At 39.6% G+C, this 26728-nt stretch overlaps 1 protein-coding gene across 3 annotated transcripts in view; it reads right to left on the bottom strand.

The window, feature by feature from the left end:
* Positions 1–26728, bottom strand: part of LOC139706684 (tetratricopeptide repeat protein 28-like) — a 90064-nt gene that overhangs the window by 27027 nt on the left and 36309 nt on the right. The window contains exon 3 of one of the 3 annotated variants that reach the window (XM_071614977.1): positions 14548–14732. The exons of 1 other annotated variant lie outside the window; for it this stretch is intronic. In XM_071614977.1, coding sequence (XP_071471078.1) covers positions 14643–14732 — 90 coding nt within the window. In that variant the 3' untranslated portion in view covers positions 14548–14642. Of the gene's footprint in view, positions 1–14547; positions 14733–24288; positions 24423–26728 lie in introns of those variants that run through there. One more of the 3 variants, XM_071614988.1, reaches the window with a different exon arrangement.

Below are 26728 nucleotides of genomic sequence, written 5' to 3'. Positions count from 1 at the left end.
CACAGCCTCTGAGGACCTTATGCTGCGCACGCAGGTGGCGCCTGGCACCGGCCCTGAGCCCCCCGGGTGGCAGCTCGCCCCACCCCGGGTTCGCCCTGCCCCTCCCTGGGTTGCGGCCTCTGCGGGGGGAGGCCCGCTGCCAGCCGGGGCAGCCTTTGGAGAGGACACCCACCCTCCCCAGCGACATCTCTCCTGGGCTGTGGCCACTGAGAGCAGAGGCAGTGGGGGGTGGGGCTACAAATCCTCCCCCTCAAAGCGCATCCCTGGGGCGGGACAAGAGTGGAGGGCATAGATGGCAGAGGGAACCCCAAGACGTGCCGTCCTTGGTCTTGGTCTTCTGCCACCCTTAGACAAAGAAATGTACTTTAAAAAAATTAATTAGCTCTAATTAGTTGTACATAACAGCAGAATTCACTTTGGTTCATTGTACAGAAATGGAGCACAGCTTTTCATTTCTCTGGTAGAACACGATGTAGAGTTGCACCATATGTGCAGTCCTGCATGTACCTAGGGTAATGATATCCCTCTCATTCCACCCTCTTTCCTACCCCATGCGCGTCCCTCCTATCCTTCCCCTTTGCCCCAAGTTCCTCCATTCTTCCCTTGCCCCCCTCATTATGGATCAGCATCCACTTATCAGGGAGAACATTCAGCCTGTTGTTGTTGAGGATTAGCTTTTTTCACTTACATCATATTCTCCAACTCCATCCACTTACCTGCAAGTGTCATAATTTTATTCTCTTTTAAAGCTAAGATTCCATTGTGCACATATACCACATTTTCTTTATTGATTTAGCTCTTGAAGGACTTCTAGGTTGGTTCCACAGTTTACCTACTGTGACTTGAGCTGCTATAAACATTGATGTGGCTGCATCACTCTAGTATGCTGATTTTAAGTCTTTTGGGTATAGATTGAGGAGTGGAATTTCTGGGTCAAATGGAGGTTCCATTCCATGTTTTTTGAGGAAGCTCCATACTGCTTTCCAGAGTGGTTGCACCAATTTGCAATGCCACTAGCAATGTATGAGTGTGCCTTTCCCCCCACATCCTCACCAACACTTATTGTTGCTTGTATTCTGGTTAACTGCCATTCTGGCTGGAGTAAGATGGTCTTAGAGTAGTTTTGATTTGCATTTCTCTAATTTCTGGTGAAGTTGAACATATTTTCATATATTTGTTGATCGACTGTGTATCTTCTTCTGTGAAGTGTCTGTCCATTTCCTTAGCCCATTTATTGATTGGGTTATTTATTCTTTGGGTGTTGAAGTTTTTGAGTTTTTTATATATCCTGGAAATTAGTGTTTTATCTAATGTGCGTGTAGTAAAGATGTTCTCCCACTCTGTGAGCTCTCTCTTCATATTATTGTTTCCTTTGCTGAGAAGAAGCTTTTAAGTTTGAATCCATCCCATTATTAATTCTTGATTTTATTTCTTAAGTACAGGGTCTCTGGTCTAATTCCTAGGTCCTTGATCTACTTTGAGTGTTTGTGCAAGGTGAGAGATCGTGGTTTAATTTCAGTCTGCTACATATGGATTTACAGTTTCCCCAGCACCATTGTTGAAGAGGCTATCGTTTAGCTAATGTATGTTTTCGGCACCTTTGGCAAGAATGAGATAAATACATTTATGTGGGTTTTTCTCTGTATCTTCTATTTTGGACCATTGGTCTACATGTGTATTTTGGTGCCAATAGCATGCCGTTTTTGTTACTACAGATCTGTAGTATAGTTTAAGGTTTGATATTGTGATGTCTCCTACTTCACTCTTCTTGCTAAGGATTGCTTTGTCAATAAGGATTTCTCTGTGTCTATTTTTCCAAATGAATTTCATGATTACTTTTTCTATTTCTATGAGGAATGTTATTGGGATTTTAATTGGAATCACATTAAATCTGTATAAGGTTTATGATAGTGTGGCCATTTTGACAATATTAATTCCATGAGGGAGGAACTGGAATCAGGTACCTGCTCAAAAGGGGAGGGATCCGATAGCCATGCCCACCTCAAAATGGCAAGGAATGCTTTCCAAGATGTAGTCGGTGTGCTTCCAGAGCCGGGGTGTCTGGTGATGTCAGGGGAACCGATGGCCTTGTGCTGTGGGGAGGTAGCAGCTGAGTGACCTGCGTGGGAGTGGAGCGAGTCTCGGCGGTCTGCAGATGTGTTGGTAGGTGGTTCTGCTAAGGCGCTGGCCAAGTCTTAAGTGAACTGCAACTTTGGCTTTGTGTCCTGCTCGGACACTGAGGCCCTGAGTCCTGCGCGAGGTCACAGCGCTGGTCATTTCTGTAGAGAGAAGCTGTACAGGGGCCTCTAACACTCTCAAGAGATGCAGAATTCCTACTAGGAGAGATCTGGATCACAGAGCAACACAGATGCTGCTTCCCTCTGGTCCGCCATCTTTGAAAGTCTTTTCAATTTCTTTCTTTAGTTTTCATTGTATAGGTCTTTCATCTCTTTTGTTAAATTTATACCCAAATATTTCATTTTTGAGGCTATTGTGAATGGGATAGTTTTCCTAATTTCTCTTTCAGAGGGTTCATCACTAATAGATAGAAATGCATTTGATTTATGAATATTGATTTCATATCCTGTGACATTGCTGAATTTGTTAATATTAGAAGTTTTCTGGTGAAGTTTTTTTGGATCCTCTATGTGTAGAATCATGTCGTCAGCAAATAGGGATAGTTTGAGTTCTTCTTCCCCTATTCCTATCCCTTTAATTTCTTTCATCTACAGCTCTGTTGTGTAGTCTAAGCTGTAGTGGAGTTTAAACAGCAGTATAGTTTAAACTCTGGCTAGAGTATCAGGGACTATGTAGAGTAGAAGGTGAGAGAGGGCATCCTTGTCCTGTTCCAGTTCTGAGAGGAAATGCTTCCAATCAGAAATGCACTTTGAGGATGAAGAGGTCCTAGTTCCTCTGCTCTCTCCCCCCACAGCCCAGGTGGGATGTCTCTTAGGAAGGTGGGGGTCCTCTCCCAAGGCTGCCCCACCTGGCAGATGGCCTAGTTCCCCTGCAGAGGCCACATCGGGGATGGGGCGAGCAGCCACCCGGCGGGCTCATGGCCAGTGCCAGGCGAGGCAGGTGTGGGCAGCCTAAGGTCCTCAGCAGCTGCCTGGGTATTGCCACCCCCCTCGTGCTGCTTCCTGAACAGGCCGCTCAGCCAGGACCAAGACCCAGGGCCTGGAACAGCCACTGCAGAGGCCATTCCAGCCTCTCGTCGCCCTTCCACTCTGAGGCTCACTGCCCTGCGCCCTCGCTGCCGCCACCAGCCTGGAGCTCTTCACTGTAGCCACCGGACTCCCCACATGGTCGCCAGATGCCACTGCAGCAGGATTCCTGTTACCCCAGCAGGATGAAGATGCTCACCACTGGACGCCTCTGTGTCCTCAGCCCCGTTTCCAGACTCTACTGGTGCTGCCGCCACCGTGCAGCAACCAAACTCCCAAACCCCAGCTGGACTATGATGCTGCCCACCAAGGGCCCAACGTCAATGCCCTTCACCCCCCGCCATGATGCCTGACTCCAGTGCCCCATGCCGGCTCCCGGATGAAGCTGCATGTTGCTGCTGCCACCACCAGACTCCATCATGGACGCAAGACAGCGATACTCAGCACTGGATGCCCACTTCACCCACTGCAGCCAGACTCCTGTGGCACTGCAGGACAGAAATGATCATGGCAACATCCCTCTGTTGTCACCACAGCAGCTTCTGGACTCTTCTGCTGCCACCGCCACTGTGAGTATGCAGCAAGGGATCTCCCAAACTGCAGCTGGATGCCAACACCTCAGCTGTTGCCACCCCCACGCCAACTCTCAACTCCAGACCTCCCTCGCCTGATGCCCTACGCCTGAAGCAGCTACATGTTGCTGCTGCTGCCACCAGATGCTACCACTCCATGAGGCCTCTTCAGTGATTCCATCCCAAAGATGCTGCTGTGCTGCCCAAGACCACAGAAACTGGGAAGTTGGGCAGTCTCCATCCCAGTCGCCTCATCAGTGCCCACCGGTTGCCGCCTGCCTTTCCTCCCCCAGGACCACCCACCAGTCCTTCTGGGCCCTTGAGCAGGAGTTGTGCTGACTCAGGGAACTCATCCAAGGAAAACAAGTGAGTACTTTAAACAAAGGTTGCAGTCCTCACAGCAGGCAGTGGGCGGGGCTAGGTGGGTCCAGCCTGCTGGTGAGGGGGCAGAGGTGGAGCTACTGGCCTCCTCTGGACCTTGACCCTGTGGGGCAAGCTGGAGAGGGATCTCTGGCTGCTCTGGGAGTCCAGCCTGGAAGCAGCTTCCTAACTCACCCTCACACTCCTCTCTGAAGGGGACTCTGGATTCCAGAGAAAGCCATCTGGGCTCTTGGGCTCTGGGCAGTGGTATGAGCCAGACTGGACAGACTCCACCCACCTGGACTTGGGGAAAAGCCCCCTCTTGGGAAAATACCCTCCTAGAACTACCAAACTTAGTCTGACATTGGCTTCTTCCATGAGATTATCAAGAAAGGAAAAATATGTTACCTAGTTTTGTCTTGCAAAGGGTAGTGTGGGGAGAGGCAAAGGCATCAGAGTTGGTAGAGCTGAATTCACATCCCTTTTAACTGGGTGACCTTGTCCAGGGTCCAGAACTAGGTACAACCTTGGTTTTGCATCTGGTAAAACAAAGATGGTGAGGATGATAAGCTATCACCATCTGTAATAGCTGGAGACCTCATGCGTGGTTCATAAATCTGACTATTCCAATAATTTAAGAAAATGACAAAGAAGGCACACAACCACACAGAAGTACCTTTTCAATAATCCGGGGGTGGCTCTGTGAACGTAAGGCCCATGGAAAGACATAGAACCACTGGAATTCTTTATTGTTACACAGGAGACACACAAGGGGAGTTTCCATAGAACATTTTATCTCAAAAAGGGCAAAGGGGTCGGAATACAAGGGAACAGATGAGTGTAACTCAACCCCAGTGGGTGATGCCTACACCTGGAGCCATGCCTTGTTATCTGAGCTGGGGTGACACCCACATTACTGCAACCTGGCACTGCCCTGCCAGACTGAATGCAATAATTGTTCAGAACCCGGTGCATCAGGGCTTAAAGGCGTCTGCATCCAAGGCAGCTCCCGACAATAAGCCATGGGCAAATCAAGTTGTTCTGCACTACCTCACCTTGGGAGCCAGGTAGGCATTCAGCAATATTTCCATGCAGAAATATATTCTCAGACTAAAGGTGACACACCTAGAAGTGCACCTTTGGATGACAACTGACCTGTGAGGTAGGGAGTTGAAATTTACATCATGTTTTTAGAGGAAATAATAATATATGGAAGGTCATAAACCAAAGCATGAAATGTTGGGTCAGGCTCATGGAATTAAAAGCTGTTTTCAAATTTGTTTAAAGTTACATTGAGATAAATCTATGTAGTTCAAACCTTCCAGGATATCCCCCACCTCTGCCGCACACACAGGGAGCAGTGTCCACAACTTTTTTACTCCTCTTTACAGTATCACCAAATGTATGTGTGTGTGTGTGTACACACACACACACACACACACACACACACATATATACTCGCACACATATACATAGTGTATTATGTAATATTTTGTTCTTTTTGGTTTGTTTTTAGACTGTCTGTAATAGAATCTCATGTACATTCTTTTGCTCCCCTTCAGCTGACCATCAGGAAGAAGGAAACACCAGAGAAGCTTGAGGATCAGAAGGACACTAGCCCTGCTCTGGTCACCCTGGAAGCTGGCAAGCCTGCACACACCAAAGCTTGAGGAAACAGCAGCCCTGCTTCAGCCACTTGAGGGCTGGCTGATCAATGCAAGGAGGAAAATAAACTAAGCAACAGGACAAATGGACTGTTTCATCCTGTAAGAGGGCTCTCATACTATGGTGCATTGCCACCCCTTACTTCTGTCATATACACAGTCCTTTCCTTGGTCTTTACTACAGGACTGACAACAACCAAACACACAGCTAACCCATAATGGGGGGCGGGGCAAGGGAAGATGGGAGGGACTTTGGATTGGGCAGAGGGGAGTGTGGGAGGGGAGGGGATATGGGAGTGGGAAGGATGGTGGAATGAGGTGGATTGTATTAATCTATGTACATGTATGATTGCAGGAATGGGGTGACTGTGCACTGTGTCTAACCAGAGAAATGAAAAGTTGCCTCCATTTGTGTTTAATAGTCAAAATGCATTCTGCTGTTATATATAACTAATTGAAAAAAATTCATAAAGGACTAAGGCTTAAAAGGAAGTCTGGACACTTTAATGGTCATAAAAATATGTATACTTTTCTTATATAAAATTTAAACTTATTAATTAAATTGAAAAGAAAAAAAAAAAAAAAAACAACTAGCACATGTACTAGTTCAAACCTGAAAGGGCATTAAGGCTTGGGAACCAAGCTCACTCTTTGGAGGATGGTTTTTCTATTCTTGGTGGATTCGAAAGTTTAATTGACATAGTATGGATTATGCTATTGTTTATTGCTTTCATGTTTGTCTCCCTTTTACAATGAAACATTGGGTCAACTACAGAAGCAGCTATTGGGGTGGGGAGGGAGTAACAGAGAGAGAAATTAAGATTACGGCATTATATAAAATGTTAAGCCTAGAAGATAATGATGTTTTTTGATTTAAAGGGTTAAATAATGAGCATAGAGGGGGTAACGATGTACCACAAATACTCCAAATGATGTAGTGTCCAAAAGATCCCCACCTTAATTGTAATATATAAGCCTTTCTCCTAGTAAACAAGATATTTTTAAAAAGTCAACAGGATTTCTAGAGAGCTCATTGTGGTTTAGCTCCTCTTTATTGTAAAGGTCAGGTTTCTCTTTCTTGTAAAAGTTAGGTCTGCAGGGCTGGGGTTGTGGCTCAGTGGTAGAACACTTACCTAGCAGGTGTGAAGCACTGGGTTTGATTCTTACACCACATAAAAATAAAATAAGGTATTGTGCCCATCTACAACTAAAAAAAAAAAAAAAAGTTATGTCTGCAATCAAGCTTGTTGATGTACAAAAGTTACTCTTTCTCTTTTCTTAGTAAAATCTTGTGAAACCTCTGTCCAATCTAAAAACATGGAATAAAAAGTAACTATTACGTTAACCATTGTGTTGTGTAACCATTCACTGAGTACAAGAACTGAGATGAGGCCCAGCTCTGCGCTCTCAGTATCTGTGTTGTGAGTGTGAACAGGTGGTCTGCTTTGCCTCCTGGGTAGATGTGCAGCAGAGACTATCTCCAACAGTCTGCAGCTGAGTCCCAGTGGGCTCTGGGGAGGAGCTACCCAGTGAGAGCAGCTCAGACTTGTACACTCTCCACTGCCATTTGTCTTTCTGAGCATTTGAAAGCTGTGGTTTCAGGTGACTAGTGATTTCTGGTAACGTTTTGAGAAGTGCTAAGCTAGAGAAACGTACCCCCATAATGTGGACCAGAGCCAGGGGAAACAAGAGGCAGGTAGGCTGTGTCGCACCACAGGAGCCATAGTAGACTCTCAGTGAAAGGATGTCCCCATGATGCTCCTTGTTCTACAAGCTCTAGGCATTGGACTCTGCCTTCTGTGGAGGAGCCTCTCCTTGCCCCTTGGTTTAGGCATTGACAGCTGTCCTCCCTGTTGCTGGAGGCACCTGGGATTTTAAGCAACGTGACAGCAAGTGACCTGCGAATGGGAGTAAAGTTTGGAAATACTGAGTTACCCCGCTACAGGGAGATACTTCTTCGAATTTGACAAATCAAATGACAATTGTGCAATTGAGCATAGTGCCCTCACTTCCTGGAGCATCATGAGCCCGATAGAAGGTGGAATCTAGAAAATTCTGTGTGAGAGTCGCGCTGAGAGTGCAAGGTACCAGGGTGCAGGAAACAGAAAGCAGAAGAGCTGGAAGGATCTACGGGCAACTACCCTGTGGAGAGCACATAGACAGGCTCGGTAGGTTTCCCTCTCCACTTTGCCTGGGGAAGAAAGTTTCTGAGGCAGGGTGCTCTCTTTTCTGGCTGGGTTTTTCTGGCACCTGCATTCACCTGCTATGCAAGGGCCAGTGCATGCACTGGGTGCACTGGTGTTTGCAAGGGGTCTTGTTTCAGGGGGCAATGCACTGGAAAGTGAGGCCTGCTCTTTAGCCACATTTTCCAGCCTTAGTTTTCTACTCTACTCCCACCCCTAGGTCTAGGCATCTGGCTCTGGGGCGAGGTGGGGCATCAGCAGCACAACTCCACCTCTCTCTGGAAGACCCTCACCCCAACCCCGGTCTCCAGACTGAATGGTGTCTCTCTTTTCTGGGAAACTTGGCTCCTTTGCTGGAGTGTTCATATCACCTTCTCCCAAACCTTAACAGGCCATTGAGGACTGTCACCTTGAACTCTGGACCACGGGGTATGGTGTGCCAGAAGGACTTTGGTCCCTGCTTGGACAGGGGAGACCTTAAACAGCTTTGAGACAGGGAGCTTGGGGTCTGTGGTTTAGGAGACGGGGTTAGAGAGGCACTAGCCGAGTGTGCAGGTCAGGCTCGTGTGGTCTCCAGGGCACCTCGGGTGCCCCATCCTCCCGGAGATCTGAACTTGAGTGGAGTTGAGGAAATGTGGGGGTGTCACTGAAGAACTGCAGTCTAGGTCCAGAAAGAAAAAGCAAGCACAGTAGTTCCCTGCCCGAAGTTCATAAACTAGAAGAGGAGAAAGATGACCACATTGTCCTCCCAGATGCCATCGAACGTGGCACTGGTAAGCAAGGAGGGGCCAGGAATGTTCCTTAGTCTCTCCTGTCAGTTGGGTGCCACTTTTGTGCAGTTCTACCAGACTTCACACCTCACAGAATTCTCCCACTGTCAAAGGAATAAAGGAATTTAGAGGAAACAACTAACTTGTGAACCCAGACCCAAGGGTTCATGGAGGCCATTGAGTTTAAGGTACTAGGGACTTGGTGGAGTCCAGTCTCCAGCTTATTTTTTTTAAAGGATTGTGTCCCAGATATATGCCTGAAGACTGATTTTGGATGGTGAAAATTGTACCTAGTCATGAGTGTTGGACTGAGATGGCCAAGGACCCAGCCCAGCCCACAAGTTCCCCTAAAGGAGCCTCTTCTACAGGTGCCACTAGTTTCGAGTTCCCCAGTGGTATGAGAAGGCTCCTTAGGCATGTTGGGGGTGGGGAGGCAGGTGTGATTGACTGCTGCTCCTTTTGCTTATTGTGGATGAACCAGAAGTGTCCCTAATAGCAGGGCCAGATGCAGAGGGTGTTGGAATGGGGGCTGGGAGGAAAGGTGACAGCAGTCTACTTCCAGAGACTACAGTATGAAATGAGGGACTATATTCCTCCTGGAAGGGCATGAACCTAAGATGGAGAAATTCAAATGTGTCACTGAGCAGAAGTGAAACTGACTCTCTTGCCCTTCTTGAAATAGAGATGGAGGATCTTTTCTGTCTGGTCGACAGGAAGGTGACTCATATTTCAGCTGCCCCTGTTGTGTAAGAAATACGAAGAAATGAGGTAAAGGACCCCAATTGTGCCCTAATACTGTGAAGAAAGCTCAGCATGGCAGGAATAGACACGTTTCTCTGCTTTTTTGGATAATGATGTCCCATTAAAACAGTATTTCTTATCAATTTAAACTGAAACAGTTTTGCTTACTTGGCTTCTTCATTGTTCCTCTACCAGGAGTCAAGACTTCTCCTGTAGCCTCACTGTTTTGGGAGCTGTCAGAGTTCTGTTCCAATGCTTTCTTGGAGGGCCCCAGGCCTAGGGGACCCATCTGAATGAATGCCCAGGTCCCAGGATGTCTTAGGACACAGCTCTGATTTTCCAGGCCCCTCAGAGGGCAGGCGGCTACTTTGTTATAGACTCAGAACCAGTAGCCTGCACAGGCCCAGGGTGGAGCCCTGTAATCCTTCTGCCCAAGAGAAGCTTGCTAATGAAAGTCTGATGCAATCCTTTAGGAAATCATTTGATAATACGTCTCCAATTGTTAGTATTTCATCAACTGCTCCAGTAATTCAAACTCCATCAACCACTCACAGTGTGTGTATATACACTTTGTATACTTAATTTAATTCCGAATGTACAAGAGCAGGTAAAACCTCTTGTTTTAGCTTGAGCCTTGATTTCTACATGTCCAGACTGTTTCTTCCCTTATATGATTTTTTTTTTTCTGAGCCAGGGTTTCAGTTCTTATTTTCTGCACTCTGGCTTCATTTCTTTCGGTCTGCTGTGGCCTTCCAACCTGTGTCCAAGCGGTTGTTTCTTTATGTGTGAACCACATCTGTACATAGAATTGAAGTACTTAGCCAGGGGACTCTTGGGCTCCATGAAAATTCGATGAGGTCATTTGAATACCCGAGTCTCAATCTAACAGTGCCGATGTCTTAGAATTATTAAAATAAACATTGGAAAGCAACTTCAATTCTCAGGTATACAGGAATAATTACATAACAGTACGTTTATACTACCTATAAAATTATGCAGCAGTTTGTAAGATTTTATAAACACAGGTAATCATTATTTTCCAAAAGTGATTATATAAGATAGGAAGATTCAAAACTTTCTATTTTAGTTTCGGCAAGTGTGACAGACCTTCGTAAACTCTGCAACTGAAAGCTACCATGTTGGGTATGATGTTAGAGGATAGCAAACTAGGATCGATCCCCAACTGATTTTATAAAGAAACCATAAAAGTTGATGTGAACAAAATCTAGCAATGATGTGAAAGTAGAACATGAAAAAGCAAGGAATATCATAAAAACAAATTATTAACAAACTGAATTTATTATTTAAAAATGAGGATAGAGCAAGCAGGATGTTACAAACCTGTAGTCCCAGCTCCTAGGGAGGCTGAGACCAAATGGTTGCTTGTTGCAAGAAAGGCAAGGCCCGTCAGGGCAACATAGTGAGGCCTCATCTCGAAAAAACAAAATGGAAAAATAAAAACAAAAGAAAACAGAAAAAAGAATGAAAGAAAAGAACAATGAGAGGGCTCATGTCAGCAAAGTGGAGACTAGGAAGCTTCCTCCTTGTGGAAACATCCAAAGCAACAGAAACTGACTGAAGTAAAAGTCAGAGGTTTAGAGCAACCACGCAGATGCCCAATCAAGAAGCAGCCACATTCAAACCTGCAGAGAAGATCCTGATGTTTTTTCTTGCCCCTGCCCTTCCTCTCCCTGGCATGGCAAAGTCTCAGGCTGCAGGGGGCAGCAGCACTGTTTGCAGTCCCTTCCCTTGAAGTGCAGGGCCAGAGCAAACCTGATTGGCAGGGTTCTAACCTGCCTGGGCACTGACTGAAGGATAGGTCTCTGGACCACCTAACTTGGATCTCATTTCATGGGGAAGTGTGCCTTCCACTGCATGTGAAGGTTGTAGGGAGACCACATACCGGTGGATGCTTGGGGCAAGAGATTACAGCTGCAGATGAGCAATCCAAGGCCCATGAGAGGAGCAGAGGGTGGTGAAGATTTGGGGGGGTAATCAAGACATTCAAAAGCAGCTATTTATTAGGAGGAATTGAGAAAACTCCATGCAGAATAGGCAGAGTGAATGCTTACAATATACCTGAGAAGACTTAAACTTTGACCTCAAGCTGGTCCCTGGGATCAGAATAGGATCAGCTCATCTGTAAAGAGCTGCCCTGGCATAGAGCTGGTCTGCAAAGATTGGGAGACATGGTAGTTTTGTTTTAAATGCCCGATTTTCGGCAGAAGCTCTGCAGGCATGGAAACCAGGGGAACATAGCTCATGCTTATGAAGAAAGTAATTTGGCAGAACCTCTCCCTGAGAAAGGTAAGACCCCTGGACATATTTAAAAAAAAAAAAAAAGGCTGTAAAAAACAAGTGTCTTTATATCCACGTGGAGAAGAGTAAAATAAGACCCTTTTTCTTGCAACAGAGACACAAATCAACTCAAAATAGATGAAAAACTTGTGCAAGACCAGAAACTGAAAACTAGCACATGAAAACAAAGGAGAAAAGCTCTATGACATTAGTTTGGGCAATGATTTTTTTTTTAATAGGTTCCCCAAAGTGCAGATAACAAAACCTAAGCTAGACGAATGGGACTACATCAAATCGAAATGTTTATCTACAGGAAAGGAAACAATCAAAAGATTGAGATAACCTACCGGGTGGGAGGATGTACTTGGCAGCCACACTCCTGATAAGGGCCTACTATCCAAAATATATAAAGAACTCAACACATTGGGAGCCATCAAATAACCTCGTTATAAAATGAACATAATAGACATTTCTCAAATGAAGACATAAAAAGGGCCAACAGGTACTTAAAACTCTGACAGGTCCCAGAAAAACTGAGGCTACAGGAGAAGTCTTGACTCCTGGTATAGATGAATAACCAAGAAGCTAGGTAAGCACAATCGTTTCAGTTGAAATTTCAAACAGTAATTGTTTTAATGTGACATCTTTATACAAAAAAGCAGAGAAAGATGTGTATTCCTGCCATGCTGAGCATTCTCCATAGTTCAATAGGATGATTATTGTCTTTTCCCCCATGTTTTCGCGTACAACAGTGACTCCATGTCATAGCAGTATATTGTGTTCTTGAAAAATTACTCAGAGAGTAGGTTTTAAGTGTTCTCACCACAAAAAGGCACATCAGTAAAATAAACAATATGTTAATTACCTTAATTGAATCATCCCACAACATACACATATTTTAAAACAACCTTTCCTACATTATATACACATAAATTTTAGTCATCTGTTGAAAAAAGATACAAACAGAATCCCACAACTGTCTTAAATTTGTCCAGAGAGCTAAAGGAAATGTATATTAAGAACTAAAGGAATTCAGGAAAAAACATATAAGTAAAATGACCATGTCAACAAATATTTGAAATTATGAAAAGAAACCCAAAGAAGAAATAGAGCTAAAAAATGCAATAATTGAGTTGAAATGTTTATAAGAAGGGTTCAGGAGCCAATTTGAGTAGAAATTGGAAAGGGGAAAAGATCTGTGAAATTAAAGGCAAGAATTTTTAAAATATAATAACTTTTAAAACATTTGTCCTTTAGATATACATGACAGTAGAGTATATTTTGACATATTATACAGACATGACTATAACTTTCTCTAATTAGGATCCTGTTCTTGTGGTTGTACATGAGGTGGAGTTCACTGGTGGCATATGCATATATGAACATAGGAAAATTAGTCTAATTCCTTTTATTGCTTTCCTATTCCCATCTCCACTACCTTCTTGGGGCGGGGGAGAGCAACCAATAGAAGCAAAAAGCTGGAAAAAATCACAAATATACAGAAATTAAATAGCACACTCCTGAAATGAGAAATGAGAAATCACAAGATAAATTAGTAAATATCTTGAGATAAATGAAAACGAAACACAATATACCAAAATTTAGAGATCTAGTAAGAGTAGTTCTACAGGGAGGCTTTGAATAGTGGTAAACACCTACACTGAAGAAAGATCTCAAGTCAACAGCCTGACATTAGACCTCAGAGACACAGGGAAGAAAAAAAGAAAGAACTAATCACAAGTCAGCAGAAGATGGGAAATTATAAATATTAGAGCAGAAATAAGTGAAATAATGGAGTAGAAAATAGAAAACAATAAATGAAAGTTTTTTTTTTACAAAATTCAGCAAATCTTCAGTTAGATTGATAAGAAAGAAAATGAAAGTACTAAAATCAGAAAGGAAAGAAACAAATTTACTAGTGATTTTCTCAGAAATAAAAGATTATCAGTGAGAACTATGAGCAAGAGTATGTCATCAAATTAGAAAATAGAGATGGAATGGAGAAAATCTTAGAAACACAACCTACGTACACTGAATCAGGAAGAAAAAAATGGATTTCACATGGAAAAAAATCTCACATCTCATTCTTTAAAGGGCAGGTTGTATTAAATTTAAGAATATAAGTAAGAAAGCCATATCAAATCTTTCCTACTAGTATATTTTTAAAAGAATGATGTAAAAGGGAAGGTAATGAGAAATCTTTTCTAAATTGTGTGATTTAGCCTATGTTTTGCCTACATAAACCAAATGTAAGAGTTTTTTAATTATCTAGTAAGCAGGAAAGTCATTAGCAAATGCTGGACTTTTGGTAAGTAAGCCTTTAGAATCACCTCATTTGAAAGGAATGCTTTGCTTAGACCCCATTTGTAAACTTCTAAAATCAGCTTGGCACAACGGTTCATAAATTCACACAAAAGTTGCTCTGATTCTGATGGGATCCACAAAATCCAAACAACAGCCCCTGAGGGATTCAAATGAAATGAGGCTGTGGTTCCACATCAATTATTAGGCTATAGATTGAGATTGAATATGGTTTTTTAAGTATGATGAGGCATAAAATGTTCTACTTCAATTAAATACTAACCCACAAATTAAAAGTCATTCGTTCCTTGACTTCTTTGGAATAAGAGTAAAAATCCATCCCTCAGAATATAGCAAGTTCACAACCAAACAACTAATTTCAGTTCTTTAAAAAAATTAAAACATTAGGTTGTCAGCCACAATTCTTTCATTTTTCCTTTCAACAAATATTTATTGAAAATATATATATATATATAGTTATTGAACACTTAAAACACACCAGGTACTTAATATTTTAATCACACTACAACAGTTTACAATTGCCTCAGAACCTTCATATAAAATAACAATATAGGGCTGGGGATGTGGTTCAAGCAGTAGCGCACTCGCCTGGCATGCGTGCGGCCCAGGTTCGATCCTCAACACCACATACAAACAAAGATGTTGTGTCCGCCGAAAACTAAAAAATAAATAATAAAAATATTCTCTCTCTCTCTCTCTCTCTCTCTCTCTCTCTCTCTCTCTCTAAAAAACAGTATAAACATTGTCATTCAGCCTCTCTAAGAATGATATATATTCAAGGACATACATCTCAATGAATACATTAATTAAATATAATAAATACTAATATCGAATATACAAAAGTAAATGTAAGGAATATAATCAGGGAAACACTTAAGTGTTTCTCCAATTGTACAGTTCTACAAAGATAATATAAGAGGCTGGGTATTGAATATTTATCATTAATAGCTCAAAATTTATAATCTCTTCAAAGAATACATTATAACAACCCAACCTATCAATCTAGACAAGAATACCAACAGCCATGTAACATACAGCTCTAACCATAGCTGAACACAAGAGGGCGTATGAGACTGGAAATTCTTCATAAAGCCAAAGGCTCAACAATTCACAGCTCTCTCTTTTTTTTTTTTTAATACCTTTATTTTATTCATTTATTTTTATGTGGTGCTGAGGATTGAATCCAGTGCTTCACACATGTGAAGCAAGTGCTCTACCACTGAGCCACAACCCCACCCAATTTACAGCTCTTACTAATGCAGGGTCACGTGGATTGATAAAGGATTCTTCCTGCATGTACATGACACATAATATACTAAAAATGTTTCCTTTTCTAAATATACTTTCCAGAAATCAAATCATTGCTTCCCTGAAAACCCAATTACTTATCGAAATTGACTTTAAACTTAAATTTAATATTTTATCATTAAGAAAAATTAAGGGGCTGGGGTTGTGGCTCAGTGGTAGAGCGTTCGCCTAGCACGTGCGAGGCCCTGGGTTCAATCCTCAGCACCACATAAAAAACAAATAAAATAAAGTATTGTGTCCAACTACAACTAAAAAATAAATATTTTTTTAAAAAAAGAAAAGAAAAATTAAGAGGAGCTGGACATAGTAGCGCAGACTTGTAGTGCTAGCCACTTACTAGGCTGAGGCAAGATGATCACTTGAGCACAGGAATTTGAGAACAAAAAAAGTATACACATATGTGTATATAGGTATGTATATATGTGTGTATGTATCTTTGTTTATATATAAACATACACATATATATGTGTACATACATACATGTATCTGTATACAGATATATATACATACATATTCATATACATAAATATATTACTTTGAGTCAGAAGTTCATATCACTTTTTAGTCTAAATTCTTCTGGAAATACCTCTACAGAAACTGGCCAACTCTTAAAATGTTTATTTTTTAATATCAGAGCTTAACCACTGAATGACTATAGTTATAATAAATGTCTTATAAGGAATAATTTCTGACTTTTGGAAATGTAAGTAAATGCATATCATAATAATATCAGCCATTTAATTCTTGAGCAGTGACTATTCTATCTTTATATTCTAAGAGTTGCCAACTGATCTCAAATGGTAGACAAGAATTGTATTAGTTTACTCCCTCATAAAATAACAAGCCACCACCTAAAATTATATACTAGGATCATAAAATCTATTGGCTGAAACATAATCCAAAATAATTCAGGAGTACAATACACTAATATAAGATTCACAGAATACTATGTATGTATACATGTACACACACACTCTCACACATATACATGTATACATAAGTTCCAAATGTGTACCTCTCTTCATTTTTGCATAGTCCTAATACTGGCCGGACATGTAAAATTATTCTGAATGCCAACTCCTACTCTGTCATATTCTGCCTAACCCCTGCAGAGAAGAGGCACCTGGCATGAGGACTCCAGACAGACACACACAAAAAAACATCACTTATCCCTTCATATTATCAAGCTAAGGAAACAAAAGAAAGATGAATTGGCCGCTAGGATCAAGAATTTCAAAAAGAATCCCAACCATCAGCAAGGAGCTACATATTAGGTAGTGTTATAGTTTAGATATGAGCTGTCTCCCCAAATCTCCTGCTAATGCAGGAACATTCCGAAGTAAAAATGATTGGATTATGAGAGCTGTGATCTGATCAGTTAATCCTGATTTGAATGGACTATGTAGTAACTGTTAGGCAGATGGGTTATGTCTAGAGGAGGGGTCACTGGGGGCACGTCCGGTGGCCCCTTCCTCCTCCCATTCTCACTCTGCTTTCTGACCCCACCAAGAACTAAGCAGCTTTCCTCTACTAGGTCCTTCCCCATGATGCGCTGCCTCAACTTGGACCCAGAGTAATGGAGTCTATGGACTGAAATCTCTGAAATAGTGAACCCCAAATAAACTTCCTCTAAGTTGTTCTTGTCAGTTGCTTTGGGCACAGTGATGAAAAAACTAACTAAAACAGGTAGTATGAGCAAAGACTTACACTCAAAAACAAAGAATTAGGAATACAACATTAGAATAATCAAAGGCAAAGGCACCAACCAAAGAAATAACCATTAGAAGCCAAAGAGTGCTCAAAACCAAGACAATCAAGTAAGTTACTTAAAATGTGGGCAGGTGGTACAGATCTGGTACCTCAAGCTGACTATCTAGAGATTCCTTCTTGTAGGGTAAAATGGATCCTGGACCTGAAAGAAGGAGTATCCATAAAGAACATTACTGAAGAAGTCACTGAAATCTGAATGGGATCTGTGGATTAGATAGCAGCATTAAACCAATGTTAGAAGAAGTGATTTTGAGTGATAAGACATCATATCTGAAATTTAATCTCAAATGGTTACAAAAATAACAATAATAATACAAGCAGAGAGACAATTATAGGACACACATGGTAAAATGTCAACAATTGCAGAATCTAGAGGAAAGGCATACAAGAGTCCTTGTACTAATCTTGCAATTTTTCCTCTACTTTCAATTTTTCCTTTTTTTTTACCATAGTTTGAATTAGAGGCACTTAACTACTGAGCCACATTCACAGCCCTTTTTTTGTATTTTATTTAGAGACAGGGTCTCAATGAGTTGCTTAGCACCTCACTTAGTTGCTGAGGCTGGTCTTGAACTTGAGAACCTCCTGCCTCAGCCTCCAGAGCCTCTGGGCTTACAAGGGTGCACCACCACACCTGGCTCAAATTTTAAAAATGAAAAATATTTAAATAAAATCTTAAATGCTTTGACAATGAATATAGTACATTTTAGGAGAAATATCTAAATTGATAAATGCAAGAAATTATTTCAAAATAAGTTAAAAACTAAAATAGATATAATACTTTCACAATTCAATGTAATACATTTCAAAAAATGTCTAAACTAATAAATACATGAAGCATTCTAACTTTAGTTCTTCAAAGCCTCACCCGACTTTAATTAGCAAGAGATAATAACTTTCTCAAATTAAATTAAAAGGTACTCTTTTCCAGAGAATTAAATGAAGGTAATAATGTAAACATCCTACAAAGTTATCTACAAGTAACTTTTAAAATATGATGTAAAAACAATGCTTTTGAGATCTTTCCTCAAAACTCAAACAGTATAATTAGTACTTCTGAAATAAGCCAATCTGTGTAACAAAAGAATCACTAAATTTAACCTTACTAAATTTTTCCAGTGGCTTTCAGTATTGCTATAACAACACAAACAAAATGAATGTTTCTGTTTTTGTATTAGTAATACTTCAATTTCCAAGATACTAATTTTATTTAAGTATACTGATCATCTACCAATCTTATCACTTTAAAATATTTTTTGGAAAAACTATTTCTTTGCCAGCATTTCTGGAGTTTTTTGTAACTTCTAATCTGAAATGCTTTTTTTGAGACCACTGAAAAACATTTTTATAAAACAATTAGAAATATCTAAGGTAGTTTCCTCTGTTTATTGAGACAGAAAGTGCTACCAAACTTTATAACAGGAGAAAAGACCAATGGAAACCTTTAAAAGTTATATGATCTAATGAATTTTAAATGTCACCCACAAAGCACATATCTGCATTTCAATCAATGCCATTGGCAAGCATAAATGACAAAAAAAATATGCAAACAAACTTTTACTTAATTTTAAACAATACATCCAAACTCTTTAGTGATAAATTCATACCATGTAGGAGCCAGAAGTCAAACTTGTTACTTATCGTATATTTATAATATGATCGTTAGGACAGGTCATTCTTAACATGAATAACGACAAACAAACCTGAGCATTTAAATAATTGAGCTGCTATTTCCCGAATTTCCTTAATAGCAAGACTTCCCTTCTTGCCAGACTTCCTGAATCATTTCCTAGGACACAGAATCCATCTTAAAGCAGTTGTTTCTATCCCACAAAAGCCTGGTTTCCAAGGAGATACTGTGGACTCTCACATTACTTCAGGCTGACATTTATGAGAAAAATCCCTGTTGGTAAAATACTGTGACTCTCCTCTTAGATCAACAAAAGTAAAATAAATGTATAAGAAAATAAACAATGAGGAATAGGCTTAAGAAAGAATCACTTCAACAACAAATTGAAAAGCTACCAATCCAATGGTGGCAACTAAAAAACATACTTTTGTTTAAATAACAAAGAAACAAAGACCACTTTGTGTCTTCTTATGTGTACTCAAAAAAAGACAGAAACCTTTCAACCACCTTCCACCTCATGGCTTATCATAGGATTCAGCAGAAGAGAACAGCCTTCCCCAACAGGAGGACCCTTCTCCAGCCAAGGGTGCAAAAGTCACTGAGCCGTCCCCCCACCCCAGACAGACCCTCCAAACAAGCCCTCATCTCTATAAATTTTCTCTTCTTTTTCAATAAAAAAATATTAAACTGGTATATTTATAACATGAAATAATGTGTAACCATTAAAAATAATTAGGCACGTAAACTGACAAGAGATAAACGCACTGCAAATCCAACATCTTAAAAGTTTCCCTTTTCTTAAAAAAAGTATGTAGGTGGATATATGTGAATGTACATGGGTGTGTAAAGACATATTACAAAAGGTCTTAAAAAATACTTGTTATGGTTTCAGTATGAGGTGGCCCCCAAAAGCTCTGGTTAACGAAGGAATGTTCAGAGATGAAGCAATTGGGATTATGAGAGTCCACCTTAGTTCAAATGGACTGACTGGGTGACAACTGCAGGCAGGTGGGGCATGGCTGGAGAGGTGGGTCACTGGGGGCATCCCCTGGAGGGGGCAGGTTCCCACTGGTCCTTTCCCCACTTTTCCTCCACTGGGACTTTCCCCCATGATGTGCTGCCTTGCAGAGAGCAATAGAGTCGGCCTGAGTCAGACTGAGACCTCTAGAACGTGAGCCCCAAATACACTTTTCCTCCTCTAAGTTTTTCTTGTAGGACATCTCGGTCACAGGAATGCAAAAACTTACTAAAATCAATACTAAAACAGGTTAAAAGAGTTAACTTTAAAGACTAAAATGGGGGAAATAAGAAGTAGTAGAAAACAGAGGAATATATTCTTATTTGAAAATATTTTAAAAGTAACTTTGAATTCATTTTGTGACTGGAAAAATGTATATATTTAATTTATATATTAGCTCAAAAGACCTGAACATGGCTTCAAGTGCATACAAATCATAACTTTATCACAAAATCATTTATTTAAGCATATGAAATAATGGCCTATATTAATAAAAATAAATAATTTATTTTCAAAGACAAACTAGTAATAAAAATTGTTTTAAAGAAATTTATGACAAACTAGCTATTATGTAATTAGCTTATGTTAGTGACAGGGTTCAGGACATGCTACTCCTAAATATGGCGCTTTGGCAAATTAAAATTTTTTTGATTTATATATGACAGCAGGATGTATTAAAATTCATATTACACATATAAAGCAAAATGGTGGAATGTGATGGACAACATTATCCAAAGTATGTGTATGAAGACACGAATTGGTATGAATATACTTTGTATACAACCAGAGATATGAAAAATTGTGCAAATTAAATATTTTAAGATGAAGGAATCTGAGAAATCACAGGCACAGGAAGACTTCTCTGACAATCCTCTGAACCAAGTCATAAGGCCTTCTCTACTATGAGGAAAGGATTACCCTTACCTCCAAAGAAGGAGGGACAGTGAGAAAAATCCAAAAAAACAGACCTTAGCTAAATTTCCCCCAGTTTATTATCCTTAGCTCATAGACCCTTTATACTATCATGTCTTTCTATGATTTTTTTGATACTCTTTATCAAACCTAGCATAAAAACACTGGGATTTAACCATTCATTTTATGAAGGCTCCCATACCATATAAAACTTATATTAAATAAACGTGTACACTTTTCTCTTGTTAATCATCTTTTATTGTGGGGAGGGACCCTACAGAGAACTTGGGTAACAGGAAATATATTTTTCATCTCCTACAATAGAATATAAAGTTCAACTTCAATTTAAGTGGATGTGTCACATTCTTACATATGAAAAATCCTCTTTCTTGATGATCATTACAAAGGTCTACAAAAAGCTTCTGAATAACTAAATTTTTACCTCCTTAAAAACAAGAACAGAACTAACAAACCTGGGAAAAAGAGGAATTTGATTTCCAAAGTTGCCACTTTACATAACTTAAAATGTCCACTTTTTCATGAAAAAAAAATCGTACAAATATAAACAGGTAAATATGGCCCATACACTGGAGAAAAAAATAGTCAACAGAAACTGAAAAAAATCAACATGTTACACTTACTGGACAAATTAAATCAGGAGGCAGAGATGTAACTTAGTGATACAGCAGCTGCCTAGCACATATGAGTTTTATTAAGGAGGGCAAGGGGAGAAGGAGGAGAAGGAGAAAGAAAAAAATCAATCAGCCAAAATGTATACATTCAACGACCTAAATATATATATAAAGTATCTATCTATCTACATATGTATAGAGAGAGAGAACACTGAAGAAAACTGTAAGCATGATGTCTCACCAAATAGAAAATATCAATAAAGAGATATAAATTGTACATATTTTACAAGGAACAAAATAGGAATTATGATATTTTTAAAACATAATAACTGAAAATAAAAATTCACTAGAAGGGATCAATAAATTTCACTAGATAGAAGGCTAAGCAAACTTTAAATAGGTAAATTTCTGAGAAACAAAAACAAAAAGTAGAATATCAAAAATAAACAGAAATTCAAGAGAACAGTATAACAAAATCAAGCTACCAACCTATGCATAACGGGGCTCTGCAAAGAAAAGAGAGTAAGAAAAGGGCAGAATATCTGAAGAAAAAATACCCAAAAACTCCCCAATTTTCATCAAAAACATTATTCATCCAGTAAGCTCAATGAACTCCAGGTGGGATAAACTCAAATCCACATCTAGACTCATGATACTCAAATGGTAAAAAAAAAAAAACAGAGAATTTTGAAAGCAGCAAGAGAGAGGTGACTCATCACATACCCAAACAAACAAACAAAAACCCTTATAATATTAACAGTTGATGTCTCATCAGAAACCAAAGGGTCCCTACTAAGATTTAAATACACGACCAGGCCACATTATGTACAACCACAAGAATAGGATCCTAATTAGAATGAGTTATACTCTATTAATGTATAATTTGCCAAAATACTTTCTACTATCTTGTATAACTAAAAAGAATTAAAAAAAAAAAAAACCTAAGGGTCTAAAAGTCAAAGGAATGACAAATTCAAAGAACTGAAAAACAACAATTCTATATCCAACAAAACTATCCTTTAAAAATGAAGAAGGCGGGCATGGTGGCACACGCCCATCGTCCCAGCAGCTTGGGAGGCTGAGGCAGGATGATCGCGAATTCAAAGCCAGCCTCAGCAACAGCAAGGCACAAAGCAACTCAGCGAGGCCCTGTCTCTAAATAAAATACAAAATAGGGCTAGGGTGGCTCAGTGGTTGAGTGACCCTGAGTTCAATCCTCAGTACCCCCCCAAAAAAAAGAAAAATATCAAAAAAATATATTTATATGAAGAAGAGATTGCACAAATGGTGTGACCCTACTTCATGTTCAACCAGAGAAGTGAAAAATTGTACTCCATTTGTGTACAATGAATCGAAGAACATTCTGCTGTCATGTATAACAGATTAGAACAAATAAGTTTAAAAAAATTTTAAATGAAGAAGAAATTGAGATGTTCCTAGGTAATAAAAACAAACTATTTGGGGCTGGGATTGTAGCTCAGCAGTAGAGTGCTTGCCTAGCATGTATGACACACTGGTTCAATCCTCAGCACCACATAAAAGTAAATAAACAAAATAAAGGTGTTGTGTCCATCTACAACTAAAAAAAATTTTTTGTAAAAACAATTTGTTGCTAGTATGGATGTTCTACAAATAATATTAAAGGAAGTCTTTCAGGCTACACTGAAACACTAGAGAGTCACTTAAATCCACATTAAGAAATAAAGAGGACCTGTAAAGGAAACTGCAGAGATAAAAGATAATACAAATATGTTTAGTTTGAAGCTTTGTTTTTCCTCTTATCTGATTTAAAAGAAAATGGCATACCATAAAACTAAGTTGATGGGCTCATAATGTATAAAATGTAATTTTTATGACAATAGTAGGACAAAGGAATGTAGAAGGGAATAGTTATACTGGAGTAAGATTTTTGTATACTATTTAAATTAAAATGATGTAAAGGAAGGAAGAATAGAGCTATATGGAATGTTTTTGCATACCATTTTAAAGTTATATAAATTCATACTACATTGTTTTAAAGTGAAACATTAGTTATAATCCCTAGGCAATCACCAAGAAAACTTAAAATATATACAGTTGTTGGGCATGGTGGCGCACACCTATAATCCCAGCTACTTGGGAGACTGAAGCAGAAGGATCAAAAATTCAAGGCTAGTTTAAGCAACTTAGTGAGACCCTAACCCAAAATAAAAAGTAAAAAGGGCTAGGGGGGGTGTAGCTCAGTGGTAAAGGACTTGCCTTGCAAGTGAAAGGTTCTGGGTTCAATCCCTACCACTGAAAAATACACACACACAGAGAGAGAGAGAGAGAGAGAAAGAGAGAGAGAGAGAAACAATTGAAATGATATACTAGAAAATATCTATTTAATACAGAAGAAGGAAGCAATGGAAGAACAGAGAGCCAGAGAAGCCATAATATATACAGAAAACTAGAAAAATTGCAGGCATAAATCCATCTCATCAACAGTTACATTAAATACAAATGGATTAAGCATTACAATCAAAAGAAAGAGATTAGCAGAAATGGTTTAAAAAACATGATGCAACTATATGGTGTCTGCAAGATACTCATTTCAAAAACACAAATAAGTTGGAAAGAAAAATATGGGAAAAGACATACCACACAAAGTAGTAACAAAAAGAGAGTTGAAGTGGCTATATTAATATCAGACAAAATAGATTTTAAGATAAGAATTCTTACTAGAGACAAATAATATTTTGTAATGATGAAAGAATCAATCTTTCAGGGAAACATACATTTACAAAAACCTATGTACCCAACAACCCACCAAAAAATACATGAAGCAAAAACTTACAGAACTAAAGAGGGAAATAGAAAATTCAACAATAATATCTGGAGACTTCAGAACTTCACTTCTAATGATAGGACAATTTATAATGTAAACAAAGAGAGCTGAGTGGACTGTCTTTATTGATCTGGGCTTGTGGTCAACTAGAAGTTAGGTTCTATAATCTGGGACTATCTTATTCACATTTCTGGTATTGGTGTGCTGTTGGCCAGGGAACAGCAGCAGCTGAGTCAGGTGTCTGTGATCATCCAGCAGGCCTTCCTGGGCTTCTTGGAAAAGGAAAAAAAGAGATAAATATTCTAATACATGAAATGACCTAAATGGGGACAAGGACCCTAGTGAAAGAACTCAAAATATCAAGAAGGTGACCTGGGCGGGGTGCAGTGGCATACACCTGTAATCTCAGGGACTTGGGAGGCTGAGGCAGGAGGAACATGAGTTCAAACCCAGCCTCAGCAATTTAGCAAGACTCTGAGTAATTTAGCAAGGCCCTGTCTCAAAATAAAAAACACTAAAAGGGCTGATGATGTGGTTCAGTGGCCAAGCACCCCTGGGTCCAATCCCCAGTAACAAAAACAACCTGAGAAGGTGACCTGGTCCTGGTCCAAGGAGACAGGATGAGTTTGTTGGGAATCCACTGGTCATGAGGAACCTTAGGTCACTGAATGATATCAATTCTGCTTCTAATTATGACTAACCAAGATCCTACTGGACTCACTCTCACACAGAAAACAACCATAAAATCTAGATGTGATTTTTTAAAAAAGCTCCCTGAATGCAACGGACAGTAAGGGGAGGGCACGTTCTGGAGGAAGGAAGCCGTGAAGTGCATTTCCATTTTTTGCAAGGATCACATGCAGTCAGAGGAGGAGCAGTATGATGGGAGTACTGGTAGGGGAAAAAAAGTCTTTCTGGCCTGGGAAACCAGAACAGTGAAGTCCAGGAAACTACAGACTGACCAAGGAGATGGAAAAGTGAGAATGGGATCCCAAAAGGAAAAGAGAAAAAAAAAAAAGGATGATACTCAAGTCACATAATGCATGGAACAATCCAAAGCACTTCAACAAACAACAAAGTATCTGAACTGAGATTGAGCTACCACTCAAAGAACCACAGTTCATAGTTCTATTCTAAGATAATCATCTGCCAAATAAATCGACCACAATCAAAAACTATGGAAAACCTTCTCAAGAGAAAAAAAAAAAATCAACTCTAAGAAGTATTCAAATAAGCCAACAAATGGCAGGAAAAGCAAAGAAAAGGGAAGACAAATTTAAAAAGAAATAATAAAACGGTAGATGCAAAATCATCACCACCAATAATTACAGTCAGTGCTAGTGAAAAAAATTCCAATTAAATGGCAGAAATTGACAAAATTTATTTAAGAAGTAAGACATAGCTATATGCTATCCAAAAGAGATGAATTTTGAATATAAGGTCACAGAGATTGAAAATACATGGATAAAAATGATCTACAGAGGTTGGGTTGTGGCTAAGCGGTAGAGTGCTTGTCTAGCACATGCAAGGCCCTGGGTTTGATCCTCAGCACCATATAAAAATAAATAAATAAAATAAAGGTATTGTGTACAACTACAACTAAAAAATAAATATTTTAAAAAATGATCTAGAGGGGCTGGGGTTGTAGCTCAGTGGTAGAGCACTTGGCTCGCACATGTGAGGCACTAGATTCTATCTTCAGCACCACATAAAAATAAATAAAATATTGTGTTCATCTACAATTAAATTTTTTTTAAAAAAAATGATCTATAGAGTAAAAGACAAAGAGTAAGTAGAAGAAGGCTAGAGTACTTAATATGAGACAAATAATTTTAAGACAAATATTACTACCAGAGAGATTCTTTATCATCATCTTTCATGAAAATAAAATGATCAATTTATCAAGACATAATAATATGTTATATGTATACATTAATAGTATGGACCTTGAAATATAGAAGCAAGTCTGGCGTTGTGGCGCACACCTATAATCCATGCAACTCCGGAGGCTGAGGTAAGAGGATCACAAGTTCAAAGCCAGCCTCAGCAACTTAGTGAGGCCCTAAACAACTTAGTGAGACCCTGTCTCAAAATAAAAAATAAAAAGGGCCAGGCTTGGTGTCCCAATGACTCAGGAATCTGAGACAGGAGGATTGCAAGTTCAAAGCCAGCTTCAGCAACGGCAAGGCACTAGGCAAACTCAGTGAGACTCTATAGGGCTGGGGATGCGGCTCAGTGGTCAAGTGCCCCTGAGTTCAATCCCTGGTACTACTACTACTACTACTACTACTAATAATAATAATAATAATAATAATAATAAAATGAAAAATTAAAAAGGACTGGGGATGTGGTTCTGTTGTTAAATGCCCCTGGGTCCAATTCCTGGTACAAAAAAATAAGTAAGTGAATAAACAAATAAATGTAAACAAAAAACCCTATTTAAAAAAAGAAAATACATAAAGCAAAACTGACAGTATTGCTGTACATGGTTGGCATATCTGTAATCCCAGTAACTTGGAAGGCTGAGGCAGGAAGATCACAAGTTCAAGGACAGACTGGGCAATTTAGTGAGACACTG

The sequence above is a fragment of the Marmota flaviventris genome, chromosome 1 (genome assembly GCF_047511675.1).
Source record: "Marmota flaviventris isolate mMarFla1 chromosome 1, mMarFla1.hap1, whole genome shotgun sequence".
Classification (NCBI taxonomy): Eukaryota; Metazoa; Chordata; class Mammalia; order Rodentia; family Sciuridae; genus Marmota; species Marmota flaviventris.
This window is presented reverse-complemented; position numbering and strand designations above follow the sequence as displayed.